At 39.0% G+C, this 19,173-nt stretch overlaps 1 protein-coding gene across 2 annotated transcripts in view; it reads right to left on the bottom strand.

The window, feature by feature from the left end:
* The window catches only part of LOC126272657 (chitin synthase chs-2-like), a 248,861-nt gene that overhangs the window by 165,633 nt on the left and 64,055 nt on the right, over positions 1-19,173 (bottom strand). For both annotated transcript variants that reach the window (XM_049975666.1, XM_049975667.1), the window contains 3 exons: positions 16,827-17,071; positions 10,031-10,324; positions 8,607-8,819 (listed from right to left, as the gene is read on the bottom strand). In XM_049975666.1, the coding sequence (XP_049831623.1) occupies positions 8,607-8,819; positions 10,031-10,324; positions 16,827-17,071 (752 nt within the window). The remainder of the gene's footprint in view (positions 1-8,606; positions 8,820-10,030; positions 10,325-16,826; positions 17,072-19,173) is intronic.

Genomic DNA, 19,173 nt, shown 5'->3' with positions numbered 1-19,173 from the left:
GGGGTTTGGAGGAAAGGTTAACTACTGAATTGGGGTGTTGTGGTTCCAGATTGTGTTGACTAGAATTTTGAGGTGTTGGGGGCAGTGGAGCTGGAAGTGGGAGATTGAGTAGATGGGAGAGACTGGGTCTGTGTGCAATGAGAGGAGGTTGAGGTTTGTTGGAAAGGTTGTGGAGGGTGAGTGAGTTGCCTTTCCGGAGGTGGGAAACCAGGAGATTGGATAGTTTTTTGAGGTGGAGGGTGGCATGTTGTTCTAATTTCTAATTTGCGGTTGGCCTGTAGGAGGATGCTATGTACAGCAACTGCCAGTTGCGAAAGCTCGTAATTCTGTGTGTGTGTTTGTGTGTTTTGTTCATGTGCCTGTCTGCCGGCGCTTTCCCGCTTGGTAAGTCTTGGAATCTTTGTTTTTAATATATTTTTCCCATGTGGAAGTTTCTTTCTGTTTTATTTACATCGTCATTAATTTGAACCCAACAATTATATATATATATATATATATATATATATATATATATATATATATATATATATAAATAAAACAGAAAGAAACTTCCACATGGGAAAAATATATTAAAAACAAAGATTCCAAGACTTACCAAGCGGGAAAGCGCCGGCAGACAGGCACATGAACAAAACACACAAACACACACACAGAATTACAAGCTTTCGCAACTGGCAGTTGCTTCGTCAGGAAAGAGGGAAGGAGAGGGAAAAATGAAAGGATGTGGGTTTTAAGGGAGAGGGTAAGGAGTCATTCCAATCCCGGGAGCGGAAAGACTTCCCTTAGGGGAAAAAAAGGACAGGTGTACACTCGCACACACACACGCACATATCCATCCGCACATACACAGACACAAGCAGACATATATATATATATATATATATATATATATATATATATATATATATATATATATAGAAAAGTAATTACAAAAGCAAAATTACTAAGTAATGACAAATTAATAGGAAAATCAGGCAATAAATCAAAAACTATTCGGGAAATTGTGAAAAGGGAAACAGGTAAGGGCCTCAAGGATCAGGAAATAGTACTCAAAAATAGTGAAAATATTGAATTAAAAGATGAAACTCTGGCAAATTACATTAATAATTACTTTTTAAGTGAACAAGTGTTATTAAGTAAAAACTTTACTAAACATGAGAAATTAACAGCCCCAAAAGTAGACAGTAGTATGTTGTTGACTCCCACAAATGATAATGAAATATTAAAGGTGATAAAAGAGTCTAAAATCAAAAATGTCTGCAGGTGTGGATGAAGTGCCTGTGTCAATAATAAAAAAAAGTTGCCCAACAAATTATGAAGCCCCTGGTACATATTGCCAGTTTGTCTTTCAGCAAAAGTGTGTTTCCTGAGAGGTTGAAAATCTCTAAGGTTAGACCTCTGTTTAAAAAAGGACATCCATACAAGGTAGAAAATTGTAGACCAATATCCCTTCTCCAGTCATTTTCAAAAATTCTAGAGAAATTAATGAAAACCAGACTCATAAATTACTTAGCTGCTCACAAACTTCTAAACTGCAATCAACATGGCTTTCGCTCGGACCACGTCACAGAATCAGCTATCCATTCCTACACCAAAGAGATTGTCAGGAGTCTCAACACTAAAATAAGTGTAGTGGGAATTAACTTAGATTATGTAAAGCTTTTGTTACAGTAAATCACAAAATTCTGTTAAACAAGATGGAGGGAATAGGTGTAAAGGGAGTTGTGAAGCAGTGGTTTGAATCTTACCTTCAAGATAGAACTCAGGTGGTAGAAATCATCGCAGAACATAAAAATCAGAAAATCAAGTGGGTCTCAGATGCAAAGAAATTGGAAATAGGTGTCCCACAGGGCAGTGTGCTTGGTCCCTTATTAATCTTGCTCAATATAAATGACATAAAAAAATCCTAATATTTCTACCAAAATAATGTTGTTCACAGGTTACACTAGCATAATTATAAGTGAAGATAAAGAATCATTAACCACCACAACTGATATAGTCCTGAAATTTATTCTACATTGGTTTAATGCTAATGAGTTAACACTTAATCTAAGTAAAACAAATTATATACAGTATGGCAAAGAAACTCAAGATATCGACCTCCTGTTAAAACTAATGGATAAGAAGATAGAGAGTGTACAATCCACAAAGTTTTTGGAAAGACCATCTCAAGTACTTATCCCACAGGCTCAATTCGGCATGTTTTGCATTGAGGATATTATCTAGAGTATGCAGCACAGACTGTACTAGACTAGAGTATTTTGCTTACTTTCAGTCCATCGTGTCTTACGGCATAGTGTTTTGGGGTAAAACTAAATCAAGCTTAACAGATATCTTCAAATTTCAGAAAAGAGCTATACGAATCATAACAAATAATTCTCCAAGAACTCATTGTAGGCCCCTTTTCAAAGAACTGCAAATACTCACAATACCATCACTGTATATTTTTAAAAACATTCTGTGTACAAGAGCACATATGAGGACTGCCATAATTATAATACTAGAACTCGTAAGAATTTGTATGTAGAAAGGGTAAGAACAGCACAAACCCAAAAGCATGTAAGTTATTTTGGAATAAAACTTTACAATTCTCTGCTAGTGTACACGAAGGAAGTAATAGATGAAGTAAAATTTAAGACTGAGCTTGAAAATTACCTTTTAAGCAAAACTTTCTATGATGTAGATGAGTTCTTTGATTGTGTGTAAATTTATAGCCAAAAATTTTAATTTATATGTCTAAATTTGTACTTTTAGAAAATGCCTTGAAAGTGATATTCCATTATTATGTCTGTAGTACTTGTACTAGTATGATAACTTTGTTGTGACAATTCCTACATCATGTAAAAGATTTACAGGAAGATAATAAAATAAAATGAAATGAAAGCCATCCGTACGAGGCGGCCTCTTTAGACCAGCCATGGAGGTGCATGCTCTTTAATTGCGTACACTTACTACACAGGGTTACAACAGAATGCAGAATGAAGAAAATGGTGTATGGGGTCCTGGAAAATAAAAGTAAAAAGTGGACTGTTTGGTTGGCATCATATGACACAAATGCAAACAGTCTTGTTTAAAAATGATGACTAGCAGAAGAAAGTGACAGAGACACTAGATAATAAGTGATAGCAGTTAGAAAGCCTTATTTTCATTGTTTGATTGACTATCTTTATTTTTCAAGCAGTGGGCTAGTGTGCAGTGCTTTTATGTGTATTTTGGATAACATTTTCTTATTACCATGTTTAATATGGAGAAAATAATTGAAGAGTATCATGTCAGGATGCAGAGAGTTATAATTTACATAAAAGTGTTGCTAAGCACATCAGGATAGCAGGTGTCAGAGGCCATGCATTATACTAAACTGGACTGATAATATGCAAGGTAATTTTTTTTTTCACGTAGAGAGCTAGAGGACAGAGTGAGTGAGTCATATTGAGATGGTGTGGCACTGCAGCAGCAGAGGCAGCAGCTGGCATTGCACAGAGTGGCTGTAAGCAGTAGGTGAAGTAAGGAACTTTAGACTTGGTGTCAGTGATCACCACTTGATCAGCTGATCGCAACAGTTGGCAGGAGAACTAGAAGCAGGTTTCACAGACATTACTTATGGAAGATGTGGCACCGCACGAAGGCATTATATGAAACGTCGCCTAGCTGCTTGTCACACTGTTCAAGTGAGACTATGCAAGAAACCCACTGCGTATGATAATACATCCCTGTGTGTTTAATTTCTTCTTATTTCAGACATTTGCATTTAGTATGCATAGTGCAGTAATTTCAAACAACGGAAAATCCAAGATGGAATGTAACAGTATTGTTGTTGTTGTTGTTGTTGTTGTTGTGGTCTTCAGTCCTAAGACTGGTTTGATGCAGCTCTCCATTCTACCCTATCCTGTGCAAGGTTCTTCATCTCCCAGTACCTACTGCAACCTACATCCTTCTGAATCTGCTTAGTGTATTCAACTCTTGGTTTCCCTCTATGATTTTTACCCTCCACGCTGCCCACCAGTACTACATTGGTGATCCCTTGATGCCTCAGAACATGTCCTAACAACCGATCCCTTCTTCTGGTAAAGTTGTGCCACAAATTTCTCTTCTCTCCAATTCTATTCAATACCTCCTCGTTAGTTATATAATCCACCCATCTAATCTTCAGTATTCTTCTGTAGCACCACATTTCAAAAGCTTCTATTCTCTTCTTGTCTAAACTATTGATTGTCCAAGTTTCACTTCCATACATGGGTATACTCCATACAAATACTTTCAGAAATGACTTCCTGACACTTAAATCAATACTCCATGTTAACAAATTTCTATTATTGAGAAACGCTTTCCTTGCCATTGCCAGTCTGCATTTTATATCCTCTCTACTTCAACCATCATCAGTTATTTTGCTCCCCAAATAGCAAAACTCCTTTACTACTTTTAGTGTCTCATTTCCTAATCTAATTCCCTCAGCATCACCTGACTTAATTCAACTACATTCCATTATCCTCGTTTTGCTTTTGTTGATGTTCACCTTATATCCTCCTTTCAAGACACTATCCATTCCGTTCAACTGTTCAACTGCTCTATTATGGAAAGTATTATGGAAAGGATTGTTACTACATTTTCTAAGTTGTAGACAGGCACAATGAAAAGACTTCCGGACAGTGAGGTTTCGGCCAACAAGACCATCATCGAAAATAGACGACGTACACACGCAGAGTCATGCAAACATAACTCACACACATATGACTACAGTCTCTGCAGCAGAAGTCACACTGCAAACAGCAGAGCATGATGGGTGAGGCAGTTGGGTGGTGAGGATAAGGAGACTGGGCGAGGAGGGGGAGGGATAGCAGAGTAGGGGTGGGGTAGGACAAATGCAGCTTGTGAGAACTTACAAGGATGACTGGAGAGAGCACAGGGCAGCTAGTTGCAGTCGATAGATTAGACAGAGATTGGGATGGAAGTTAGGGCAGTAAAAAGACTGTGGGTGCATTGGTTGAATAGAGTTCTGTGTAGTGCAGGAATGGGAACAGGGAAGGGAAGTTCCCATCTGTGCGATTCAAAAAATCTGGTGTTGGTGGGAAGGATCCAGATGGCACAGACTGTGAAGAGTCACTGAAATGTAGAGTGTCATGTTGGGTTGCGTGCTCAGGAACGGGATGGTGCAGCTGTTTCTTGGCCACAGTTTGTCAGTGACCATCAAATGGACAGAAAGCTTGTTGGCTGTCATGCCCATGATGAATGCAGCACCGTCGTTACAGTCAGCTTGTAGATCACATGACCGGTTTCACAGGTAGCCCTGCTTTTGATGGGATAGGTGGTGTTTGTGACCAGACTGGAGTAAGTGGTGGTGGGAGGAGGTATGGCACCAGTGTTGCATCTAAATCTATTACACCGATATGAGCCATGAGGCGAGGGGTTGGGAGCAAGGGTTGTGTAAGGATGGACAAGGATAGTGTGTTGGTTCAGTGGTTGGCGGAATACCACTGTGGGAGGGTTGAGAAGGATAGTGGGCAGGATGTTTCTCATTTCAAGACACCATGAGAAGTGTCAAAACCCAGGCAGAGAATGTAATCGAGTTGCTCTGCTCCTGAGTGGTACTGAGTCAAGAGGGGAAGAGTCCACTGTGGCTGGATGATGGGACTTTGGGAAGTGGTGGGTGACTGGAAAGATAAGGTACAGGAGATTTGTTTTCATACAAGGTGGGAGGGTAATTATAGTCTGAAAAGGCCTCAGAGAGACCCACAGTGTATTTGAAGATGGGCTGCTCATCACTACAGATGTGATGACCATGGATGGCTAGGCTGTATAGAAGGGACTTCTTGGTATGGAATGGGTGGCAGGTATTGAAGTGGAGATATTGCTGGTGTTTGGTAGGTTTGATAAGGCCAGAGGTACTGATGTAACCATCTTTGAGCTGGAATTCGACATCGAGGAAGGTGGCTTGTCAAGTTGAGTAGGCTCATATGAAGTGAGTGGGGGATAATGTGTTGAGTTTCTGAAGGAATGTGGATAGGGTGTCCTCAACTTCAATCCTTCAACCCTTTGCTGGAAGAAGGAGCAACTGTATTTTTGGTCTATCCAATTACATTACATTGTCAAAATGTGTGTTTCAGAGAGAGAGAGAGAGAGAGAGAGAGAGAGAGAGAGAGAGAGAGAGAGTGTGTGTGTGTGTGTGTGTGTGAGAGAGAGAGAGAGAGAGAGAGAGAGAGAGAGAAAGCAAGTGCACGCATGTGCATGTGTCCGTATTCGAGCTCAGTCAAGGATTTATTCAAAAGCCAGTGAAGTGTAGGCTTATCGAATACTTAGTGGCTCTATTATTCAGTGAGTTGTTACTTTTATTCCTCTACACATACATAAAAGTAGTTTCAGTAAATGCTGGTGCAAGCAGAGTAGCACTATTCGTAATTTGTGGTTAGTATACTTTAATAGAAGTTGCCCGTAGTGTCTGCCTCTGCCTGTCGATGTTTAACTTGACTACTTTCACATTCCTATAGGCTCTTCATCTTGATGAGGTTTATGAAACATTATATGTGACTGACTGACTTAATGAATGAATCAATGGTCTTGCTTGTTGTGCTCTTGAAAAGGATTGCTAACAATGGTGGTCATAATTCTGCCCAGAGTAAAATCTGTGTATCAGTATTCAGTTGCTTATTTTTATTCTTTGTATTTTTTGATACTGTTAAAGAAATTCAATGTGTTATAAGGATACAAAAGAACAATCTAACTCATGTAACAGTGCCAACACAAGCTGAGTTAGTAGAAGTGCACAGTAACAATGCACCATCTTATGAAAGTGGTTAGGGGTGCAGATATTTCCTTTGTGATCAGATGAGTTTGAATGTCAAAGAACAAAGTGACAGATCATCTCACTGGGTAGAGTCAGTAATGAAAAGGGGACCAAAAGCCCTGGTGCTTGAAGACAAGCATATTGCAGCTGAAGTGATGGTGAAAAAAGCAAAAGGCAGTCATGGATCAGTTTTTGACATCTTGTACAACATTTTGAATGTGATGAAGGTCACCACCTCCTGGGTTATGTAACTGCTCACACCTATTCAAAAAGCCCGGCAAACTGAGCCAGTAGTGGAAATGTTTCACCTGTTTCAGGCTACTTAATTACCATGAGTGAGTGCTGGGTATATCGCTATGGTCCTAAGACAAAGAAACAAAGTAAGGAGAGCAAACTTATGTATTTACCACCATAAAAAAGCAAGCGATGCTTTTTTTTTTTTTTTGGGGGGGGGGGGGCTGTCATGGTGAGATTCTAACAGGTATGCTTGTTCAGGGCAAACCATCACATGAGCACACTTGAAAATCTGCTTACAAGACGGCAAGAGACTATCAAGATGACAGTGTCATACTAAGTGGTCCAAGGGCGTGCCTTTTCTCCGTGACAACCCCCCAGTTCATTCTGCACAGGACACAGTCACAAATGCTGCTTATTTGCACTATCAAATTTTGTCTTCAACTGCCTCATCATACTCTCCTAACATAGCAACAATTTTTTCTTCTTCCTCTTTCTTCAATAAATAAACCCTTGTTTGGCAGGCATTTCCAATTAAGGTGATTCCTGAATAGCCAAAATACAGAATTCTACAACCAAGATCTCCACCAAGTCATACATTGTTGGGAAAAATTTGTCACAGTGAAGGGTTAATATGTAATTCTTATGAATACAGATTGAATTTTTTTGTGGTGGTAAAAACTTCATGTCTACTCCTTGTACATGCAGCCTGGAGAGTTCTTTACCCTTATATTAGTCATGAAAATCTTAAAATTATATTCAGAATCAATATTCACTCTTGGACCCAGATTTGCATTCTGGTCCAGTACCCAGTTTTAATCTGCCAGGAAGTTTCAATACTTTAGATGTTTGTAACAGTGCCCATTACCACTTCCAGGTGAAGTGCAAGGGGTGTGGTAAAATGTACTGGGCAATGACTTATGATCTCAGTAAGATTTATATTTTCACTGCTACAAAGATTGGGGATCATTGTAGCTGATGTGGTTGACATAAAGACTTTGATTACTCATTTTATCAATAATCATTACAATTTATAAATTCCTTTTAATTTTTTTATTAATTTATGTCTGCTAAAAACAAAGGTAAGCCCAGTACCTTGGATGATGATATATTTGAGATACCTCATTTATCAATTTTTAGTGTTGAGCAATTTACTTCAGTTGTTTGTATTTAATGCTGCTGACAACATAACATCATAGTTTTCTAGGAAAAAATTCATTACGTACACAACCAAAGATAAATGCCTTTTTTTGTTAATACAACTCTTCATATAGTGGCCAATATCAAAAACCATTTGAGTGATCATTACAAAAGTATTGTCGGTTAATGGTGGCTGGGTTCTATCGCATCCTCCATCATCCCAAATGTTCAAAGAGATTGACCTTGTCTATTCAAATGGAAAGTTAATAAATTTGCACTGTCAGAAACCTGGTAAGAGTTTTGTACTGTTTGCTGAACCAGTTTATTAAAAGTGCAAGCATTAAGATAACAGGTCATTTCTTTCAGTCTTAATAATATTGCAACTAATTGCAAAAAATTCTATATCCTCTCAAGTGAAAATAATGAACAGTGTGATATCAGTACTTTAACTTACCTAGAGGTGCATTCTCTGTTGCAGAAATATAATTTTCCCACCATCCACATGAAATAAAGATAGTTGTGACTGGAATCAACCACAACTGAAGTTTTTCACTTCCTTCTAACATTGGCCATACTACAAATCCTGTAGCCTGAATGGCTGTAGCAGCAACATCAGCAACTAATTTAACAGGACGTCCTGGCTCATTCATATTTCTTGAGGCAATAGCTGTGAAGTTGCAAATAATGTACTATGACTGCAGTTCAAATTCTATCATATATTTAATAACATGAACTTAATGTGTAAATAGAAACAACTGAAAGTCCAGTATGGAAATGATAGATTGCTTCTCAATATAGAGGAGATGCTGAATTGCCGACAAGTAAAAGCAAAAAGACAGTTGCAGTGTGTGAGTTGTGGTCGTGTCAATATGTGTGTGTTTTCTACTGCAGAAGGACTTTTTCCAAAAGCTTTAATATTTTAGCAGTCTTCATCACTGTGCCTTCTTGCGACTCATTGTGTCTTTTATATCATGAGTAGCAGAGTTATGTTTGTGTGAATGTGTGTTGTGTCTTTTCTACTGCAGAAGGAGGACTTTCTTCAAAAGCTTTAATATTTTAGTAGTGTTTTTGATTGTGTCTGTGAGTCGATGCATCCTCTGTATGGTGAGCAGTAATATTTTCCAAATTGTTGTTAATGTATAAATACAGCTATTTAGAAATATTACTTAAGAAATAGGCATATCAGTCAGATTTCACAATCCTAAAATTAATAAGACTCAGTTTAAAATACTGAAAATTTTAATTAGTCTATAGTTCTTTTCCCAAATGTACAATGCCTACAGCTTTTAGATGTTGGTAATTTATAATAATTTTTTCTATTCTTATTACTTAAATGAAATACTCTTTCAAAGCATTGCCAGAAGGTATGGAATAGCAAAAACATGGCACTGTGATTCGGATTTTCAAATTACTCACCTGAACTTCCACATAAAATCTATGAACATAATTAGTTTTTTCAATGTGAAATATTTTGCACTGCATATCCCATCCCATCCCTACAAAATGCACTATCACATAAAATGCAATTCATCCCTGGTAGTATTACATACAAAATAAAATAACTGTGTTATAACCTCCCATATACATGAACATTAGCAGTCCCATAAAATGTCAAAACATTTTCTCATAGGCAACTGAAATGTCATCAGTTTAATGACTACATGAAAGAATATAAATTATTAAAGCTGTAACATCCTATGAGTTAAAAACCATTTCCAACTCACAGGAGTTAGTAACCATTTCCAACTCACAGCAAGGAATAATTATTTCATTCCTTTAACAAATGCTAGCCTCCTCTGACAGTGCATAAACAGCTATTCTGATCACTTCTTGCGTTTAAAAAAGTGTATATGTCAACGTGTTCAACAAAAAACTTACCAAGCACACCAGGAATAAAGCAAAAGCAGTTTGTCAACATGACACCCTTCAGCACATCAAGACTGGGCAGAATGACAAAGAAAAGAAGTGCCATGCCTATTGTGTGAAACGTTTCCATAAAGAAGGCAATAAGGAACTCTGGTAGGGATGGTTTTGCTACAGTTTTAAAAAAGCACATTCGCGATGCACGGATGAATGTGCCTAGTTCTGGGACAGCATACGCAATCAGTATACACCACATCCATGCCACTCTTTCTTCTTCAGGTAATTCTGCAGCAAATTGTTTTTCACCACCTGCAAAATTATATTTCCCTGTAATTTCTGTTTTCTGAAAATAATTCTTACATTCTTAAAAATAATTTTCAATAAGTTATACTTTTGATTACTGCACATTTTAATGAAAAACACATCTCTCAGTCTGTCTTTCAGTTTGAGGAAGAAGTCACAATGCTAAACTTTCAATACAGTACAAATATTTAGAGATTGTATGTTTAGTACCTGCACTGATGTGACAATGCTGCTACACTACACTGGTCAGTTCAGGCACTTCACAGGCTGGTAATGGATCGATAATGACCAGGGGAGAGGAGGCAGAGGAGTAGGAGTAGGAGGAGGAGGAGGAGGAGGAGGGCAGATCAAAATCCATGGGCTCCACATTAGCAGGTGGAGATGCAAGTCTCACTGGGGCCCCCACACTGCAGGCAATGAGAGGACAGTGGAGGACACAGCACCGGGGGAGTACACAATTGCATGTGGTAGCCTGTGCCCATAACAACACCGTGACCAACGTTATCACCTGATAGATCATAAGATTGGTGGTGACATCCCAACAGTGTGAGGGGCAACTGATTTGCATCACAGGTCAGCTAATCCCTAGTGACATCCCCCACAAACAACTGCCGATTTTTGTGGCTCACCATGAAACCCGGATACTCAACCCTGCTGCCAGGACTGGGCCTAACTGGCATCGTGGGAAGAGGCAGACACTGTTGCTCCTGAATATATGCACGAAGTTCTCCATCTCCAAGTTAGAAGCCTGATGAATGGGGCAGTAGTCAGATGCCAATACCATTACAAATGCAAGTCTTCAAGCAACTGCAACACAAATTGCCTACTGCTATTGGAGACTGCAGTCCTGGAGAATCCCTCAATGGTAAAAATAACCAACAATGCACGGACAATGGCAGTCTGCAATGTGGAGGACAGTTTGGCCTACAGCTGATTGAACTCTGGATTGGACCCCACCAGAAGCCGCAAGAATGTATCAACAGTGGCATGGTTGGCAGAGGAGTGATAATGAATTTCATAGCAATAGCCACTGAGAAAAAGGGCCCATCTCTGAAATTGGTGGGCCGTACTATGTGGCAGCTTGGAATGAGGGCCAAGGAAGGAAACCAGTGGCTTTTGTTTGTTGCTGAAGAGGAACCTTGCCCTATACATGAAAATGTGAAACTTTTTAACTCCCTTTGAATAATTATGCTGTGTGGTTTAAGGTGTCTTTGAAGAGTAGGTGATAGGCTGGTCAGTACCATTCAGACTGTCATGGGACAAGACTAAACCAATTCCGTACTGGGGTGTGTCACATGCCGGGGTTAAAAGTTTACCCAGCATAAATATAAGCCAGACAGGGAGCAGAGCACAAACATTACTTGAGGGCATGAAAAGCCCACTGACAGTCCACAGACCAGATAAACTTAACGCCCTTCTGGTGAAGCCAGTTAAGAGGCTGGAAGATGTGTGCAACTCGGGAGATGAACTAGAAATAATACAAAATCTTACCCAAAAAAGACCTGAGCCCCTGCAGGTTCTTGAGCACCAACAGGTTGATGATAGCTTTGATGTTGTTGTCTGTCATGACAAGGCCATCTTTTCTAAGCACATGTCTCAAAAGGATGCACCTGTGAGGAGGAAAAAACTGCACTTTTCCAGCTTGCAACTAAAACAATTCTCCAGGAAGCATTGGAAAACTGACTGAAAGATTAATAAATGCTCCTCTCTGATAGGGTCCTTACCCAGATGTCATCCAGGTAACTGATGCAACAGGGAGTGTCCTGAATCAACTGCTGATAAATTCCTGGAGAGACTGTGTCCAATGGCACCTGTAGGTAGGCCTCGTGCAGGTCAGTCCAGGAAAAATACTGGCCGCCTGACAATTTTGCCAATAATTCCACCAGCCACAGAACTGGATACAAATTCATGACAGGTTGCATGTTGACCATTTGTTTAAAATTGCTCCAAAAGGTGCACAGCACTGTCAGGATTTTGTATCACCACCAAAAGGGTGGCCCACTCACTCAACAGAATAGGAGAAACAACTCCTTGATACCACCTATGCTACAACTCAGACTTTTACCTTTCCGCACATGGCAAAGGGAATGGCATGGGGTCAACAAAACTCAGTTACCGCTGATGCCTTGAAATTTTCAGCCTAGCTCAAATTATTTTCAAATATTTCACCGTATAACTGCAGTCAGAAGTCCAAATCATGAAAATCTACAAAATAAGACACTAAATGCACTTCATCAACAATCTGGAAGTCAAAAACTTAGATTTTCTTAATGCTGGATAATTAAGACAAGAATGATGTTGCAGGTTGTATTCATGACATTCTTATGCTACAGGTTACAAATATTTGTGAATAAGTACTGAGAAGTTTTGTATTGCAGTATAGTTGAAGCAGAACTAGAGACATGATCTTTCATAATCACAGTAGTTCACAAGGTGTCCGTAAGGAATGCCCCAAAGTTGAGGAGAGCCAGTTGAAAAGAATGGGAGTGAAGGAACTAAGGCCTTGAAGAAATTAGGATACAGCATCTTGATCCTCAGTTAAGGTCATGAAGATATTATCAAAGAACCTGAACCAGACAAGGGATTTGGGAAACTAGGAAGGTTTACTCCACAAGGCCCACTAACAGCTTGGCATAGGAAGGTGCCATGCCTGTGCTCACAACAGGGATGTATTTGATGTGACTTCTGAGATTTTCCCGGAGTATTTGTTCTTCTAATAATTTCCAGGTATGCAGCCAGATCCTGTCGACATACTGCCACGATATTTCGTCAACACGTGACGCATACGCTGTAGGATGCCAGTACATTTCGCATGTGCAAGATTCGGCATAAATACCATGATTGCACCTGGGCTCTTCAGTAGTTGTGTACTCACCTGATGATGGCCGGACATCTCTGGGCCGAAATATCATGGCAGAAAGTCGACGGGATCCGGCTGCATACCCGGAAATTATTAGAAGGGATGTATTTGCTTATATACCTTCCCATAAAAGGAGAAGTGAGGATGTAATTGGTAGGACGTATAAGGAATGAGGTGTGGAGTTGGAAGGACATTGCGAGAGAGAGTGTTCAATAGCAGCAAGGCCATGGGCATGGGAAATGCTGGTGTATAGGAAGATGCCATCAACAGTAATGAGTAGGAATCCAAGTGGTCATGGGGTGGGGATGGTCAAGAGTCAGTGAAAAATGTGGTTAACAGCTTTAATGTGAGAAATTAGGCTACAAGCAACTGGTTGTAATGTTGGTTGAGAAGAGTGGAGATTCTTTCAGTGGGACCATGGTAACCAGCTGCTATGGGGCATCCAGGATTGTTGGGTTTATAGATTTTGAGAAGCATATAGGTTGGTGTCAGGTGTAGGGCTGAAGGCGAAGCCTTTGTAAAGGACTGAAACTTCTGTAATATCTAGGATTTTTGTGGACAGACCCACCATAGGCTTATCCCACCCGATTAGAGGCAGAGCCACACGTGAAAGCAGCCACACCATATATTAGCTCTGCTGCAATTTTTGCACAGTATTTCAGTGGGCATGACTGCCAAACAGTTGTACTCAAGAATGTATGGCCACTGCCAAACTGGCCAAAATCACTGTTTACCACCCAGTGATGAAATACGTTGCTGAGTACAACATGTTTGATTTCAATGGCTGCTTCACAACTCAAGCCATCTGGATCCTTCCCCGCAATACCAGATTTTTTGAATTATGTAGATAGCAATTATCCTTGAAACACATACTTTCTTCCTGCATTCCTTCTGACCTCAATCTCCAGTAATCTCCTGCACCCACATCCTCTCCCAGCGCTCTCACCTTCCTCTTTCTGTCAACCCCACCCAAGCCACGCCCCTACACTATCATGCGCTGCAAGAACACACTGGCTCTAGTGTCTCCATAAATCACTTTACTATCTTGAGCACTTGCTGCCTCTCCCTCCTGCATTCCTATGTTGCACATATGTTACCTCCCTCTGAGCTGTCAGCCATCCATTCCCAACCCTTAATCCTGTGCCTCGCCTCTTTTCTCCCCTCACCCAACCCACCCGACACAACCTTTCACCCCCGTCTACTTGTCAAACTGCAGTCCCCACAAAAGCTAGTAAAGTTTTTCCACTATTCAGTGGCTTGTCACACACATATTAAAGCTGTAAGAGTCAAAAGCAAAGAAGTTATCATAAATGCTTTGCACTACAAAGAACCAGAAGAGGTAGAAACATGGTTGATGAAAGTGTTGATTGAAAGCATTGACTCATTCTCTGCAAATTTTAAAGTCAAGTTCACACTAAAAAGCAATAAAGTCAGATTTAGTATTTATGAGGAGCAGGAATGGATAGTAAATGGAAAGATAAGAGATACGAGTAAGAAAGATATCTGTAGCAAAGGACTAGCATAAATCATTCAGTTGAATTACAAATAATATTATAAAGTCTTACATTTGGTTATGAAGAAGGCTGAAGTCATTCAATGTAAACAAAAATTTATAAAATAAAAGAATACAATGAGAAGTAATATGGTACAAGTGTTACTCAGAATGTAAGTTCAAGTGGATGGTAAACATAAAACATGAAGAAGTGAAACTTATTTTTCTGTATATTTATAGATAGTGGTGGCTCCTGATTGAGAACACGAGTGCATGTGAACACCCTAACTTTCGACATCTTGCAGATTTATTGGTTATTTTTCTTTGGAAGTTGTTAAATGTAACATAGATGCGACAATCTAAAGGATACGGCACTTCAATCTACTGCGCTACTGCTTCTCCAGACTCCGTGACACTTGGCGATAGGGTCGTGAACATGCCTTCAGTTGATAGGGTCATGAGCACACCTTCAGTTGTGCATGTTCTAAGCTGCTTTTGTCCATGCCCAACTCACGTAACATAATTGTCTTATTGGCCAAATACATATGGATTAGATAAGCAAGGTGCACAGTTCGTGATGTGCACAGCTAGGTCTTACCACTCAAGTTTACATCAGGGCAAAGAAGTGGTAGCACACTGCAGCAGACTTTTATCCCCCTTCATTTGGCATAAATTCTGCTAGATCATAGCACACTCCTCAGATATGCTAATGCACACTATATACTGTAGTAAAATTAGATTGGACGTACGTGAAAGACATGATGACAGTAAACCTATTCTGCAGGATTCTGTATGAGAGAGAATATATTAAGTTTTGTGTTTTATCATACAGTAATACATTTGAGGCACAGAGAACCATAAAGGCCTAAAGCACACCAGTGTCGATTATGAGACTGTGGCATTTATTCATGCTTCTGAAATCAGATCACAGTAGTGTCTTTTGAGTTACGTCCAGCAGATGTTTAAGATCATCACCTAGTCACTGCCTCTTGCTCAGGAGAGGCCCATGAAGAAAGACCACAAAGAAAACAACAAATACTAAGAACTTTTATCAGAATAGAAGGATTGTTTGATTGTAATGGCTACTGAATTTTTCGTGGTGTGATGCGCAATACCCACATCATCATCCCTAGGGGCAATATAAGTGGAAGAATATCAACACTGTGACCAAACATTTGATTTTGTGCTCATCTGTCAGCTGCCTTGGCATCTATTTGCACACATTTTGTAAAAAGCAAGCCACTAGGCGAAAATTTTATGCAGCAGTGAGATAATGTAGGTATTATCATATGAGGGAAAACTACATGTGATCAAATGGGGCCTCTGATATGTTTGTCATTGCCTCTTACTAACAAATGAAACAGGAGCCGTCTGTCCGATCATGTACATCAATTTGTCTGCATGCACTACCATGCAGGGTCCAGTACCTTCAGCTGAGCAAGCAGAATACAATCACTCCCAAGTTGTGCCAGGTTACTGGGTAAAACTCTCACTAGCCAAGAGGATGCTTGTGTGGCCCCACAGTTCACCTAAGTACATTGAACAAATTTAGGGTGCTATTAAGTGATTTGTGCAAACCTTGAACCCAACTCTGACCATTTTCTTTGAGCTGTTTGACCATGGTCTGAGATGGTCCCACAACACAGAATCCTAAACAAGGTTATAAACTCCAGTTCAAAGGAGAAAAAGCTAAGCATGCAAACAGTGCCAAGCAAATAGTTTAATGAGAAAATGATCAAATACAAATTTTGTGTGACTGCTTAACTAAAGTCTACAGGTCCTTAAATCCAAGCTAAATGTCCAGAATTTTATTAAACTCAATACATGAAAACTCTTAACATTTGAAAGGAGACACTTAGTAAATGGAATGAATAAATTCCTAATTTTAATAATGATTAATCTGCTATTTTAACAAGCCTTCCAAAATTCCTTAACAAAAAGGGCTGTTATGGTGTTTACTAATGTGACAAGGAGCCTTCTGCTACATATATACAAAATATTAATTTTTTGTGACTGTTCTAGAAGATGTTCTCAGCAATAATAGAACAACATTATTTTTATTTCTAACAGCAAATAAATATTTCTTAGTTGTGTAAAAAATTCTCTTTAAGCAATTTATCAGGTGAGAGACAATTAAATATTGCAATGTGCCTTACCAAGTCCTTTGTTGCAGTAGACCGTTTGCTTTCCTTTTCTGAGTTGTGATGTCATGAATAGCACAGTTCCTTTAACTAAGACTGCTGAACCAAGCACTACCACCGTAGTGAAAATAATAGCTAATACTTTCACTACCTTAGTAAGAGTCACTAGGGCAAGTTTGTCACTAACAGAACCACTGCTCTCTCGTATAGGAGGATCCCGGAAGACATCCCATGGTTTTCTCTCCTGCTGTGTCCTCTGGCTGCAGCACAAAAGATTATTATTACTAAATCAATATTATAACTTAGTTTGTAAATAAAATAGAAAGAAACTTCCACATGGGAAAAATATATTAAAAACAAAGATTCCAAGACTTACCAAGCGGGAAAGTGCCGGTAGACAGGCACAATAAAATAACATACAAACACACACACAAAATTTCGAGCTTTCGCAACCGGCGGTTGCTTTGTCAGGAAATAGGGAAGGAAAAGGAAAGATGAAAGGATGTGGGTTTTAAGGGAGAGGGTAAGGAGTCATTCCAATCCCGGGAGTGGAAAGACTTACCTTAGGGGGAAAAAAGGATAGGTATATACTCGTGCACACACACATACACATCCATCCATACATATGCAGACATATCTTTATTTTTAATTTATAACTTAGTTTGTAGCTTCTAATTATGAGTAAGGTTTTACAAGTTACATAGCTTACAAATTCTGTCTATGAGCCACTCCTCTTGCCAATTATGTATGGATTGATATGTGTGTGCGTGTGTGTGTGTGTGTGTGTGTGTGTGTGTGTGTGTGTATGTGTGTGCGAGTATATACCTATCATTTTTTCCCCCTAAGGTAAGTCTTTCCGCTCCCGGGATTGGAATGACTCCTTACCCTCTCCCTTAAAACCCACATCCTTTCATCTTTCCTTTTCCTTCCCTATTTCCTGACAAAGCAACCGCTGGTTGCGAAAGCTCGAAATTTTGTGTGTGTGTTTGTGTGTTATTTTATTGTGCCTGTCTATCGGCACTTTCCCGCTTGGTAAGTCTTGGAATCTTTGTTTTTAATTTATAACTTAGTTTGTAGCTTCTAATTGTGAGTAAGGTATTACAAGTTACATAGCTTACAAATTCTGTCTATGAGCCACTCGTCTTGCCAACTACCATCTGTTAAAAGTGAAATTATGAGAAATAATTTAGTACATGAGCTAAGAAAATTGTGTTCTAAAAAAGGGTAGCAGGCAGAGGTAAGAATAAGGCAGAGCTGTTCATCATCAACAGTTAACATTTCAAACAATGGGAAGTGCAGGTTGAAATATCGACAATTAGGGAAAGGATAGATTGCTACTCACGATAAATATGACGACATACTGAGTTGCAGACAGGTACAATGAAAAGACTGTTACATGTTAAGCTTTTGGCAAAAGTCTTCACACAATCAGGTACATCTTAAATACACAACCACTATTTCTGGCTGCTCAGGCCAGTCCACTGGGCCAGTCTGGGCTAAGCAGCCAGAGATAGTGACCATGTTCATGTGAGGTGTCTTGCTTGTGTGAATGTGTACGTTTTTTTGTTTCTTAATATATATAACAGTTCTTTCATTATGCCTGTCCGCAACTCAATGTGTCAACTAACATTTCAGATACACAAAAGAGTAACCAGATTGTATGAATCACTGTATTGGATATTTTTATAATTTATACAAAATGCAATGAGATTTAAAATAGATGCTTTAAATTCCATATAATATATGACTTGTTTTACAACACTGTAAATGTAAAACAGAATTTCAAATGACATGGAAACCAGACCTTACACAATTTACATTTGCATAAATGACAAGTGTCATGAAAGTTACTACCACTTTCTCATAAATAGGCCAATTCCTCATTTACAGCATTTTCTAAAGTGTGTGATATATTCTTAAAACAAACTTTGATAATCTAAAGTAAATCAATACCATTTCTCTAAAATTTAGCATTTCAAGATTTCAATCTTTTGTTCACATTAGGACATAACAAAAAAGAAAAACAAAGCATATGAGTAAGTGTCTTAAACTGTAGGCAGTGTGCTGCTGTATTCATGCCATTTTCAATCCTAGTCTTGTGAAGATATGGTAAGCATAAAACTTTTTTTTTACAGTATCATGTTTTTACAACAGACCTGTTTGAAAATGAGTGCAATGACTGGTTTGTAAATGTTAGCTATTTGGGATTAGTGTTCTAAATAATTTTTCACTATTTTGAGTGACTTCTTTTTATTTGACCAACAAAGCCCCATCAGTTCAAATTTGCTTGTGGCTGTAACTATTTCAGATTTGCCCAGTGTGTATTTTGCTTACTGTCTGTATGAATTGCTGTTCCATGGCT

Source organism: Schistocerca gregaria, chromosome 5, assembly GCF_023897955.1.
Source record: "Schistocerca gregaria isolate iqSchGreg1 chromosome 5, iqSchGreg1.2, whole genome shotgun sequence".
Lineage (NCBI taxonomy): Eukaryota > Metazoa > Arthropoda > Insecta > Orthoptera > Acrididae > Schistocerca > Schistocerca gregaria.
The sequence above is the reverse complement of the archived record's forward strand: the minus strand, read 5'-3'. Positions and strand labels throughout refer to the sequence as shown.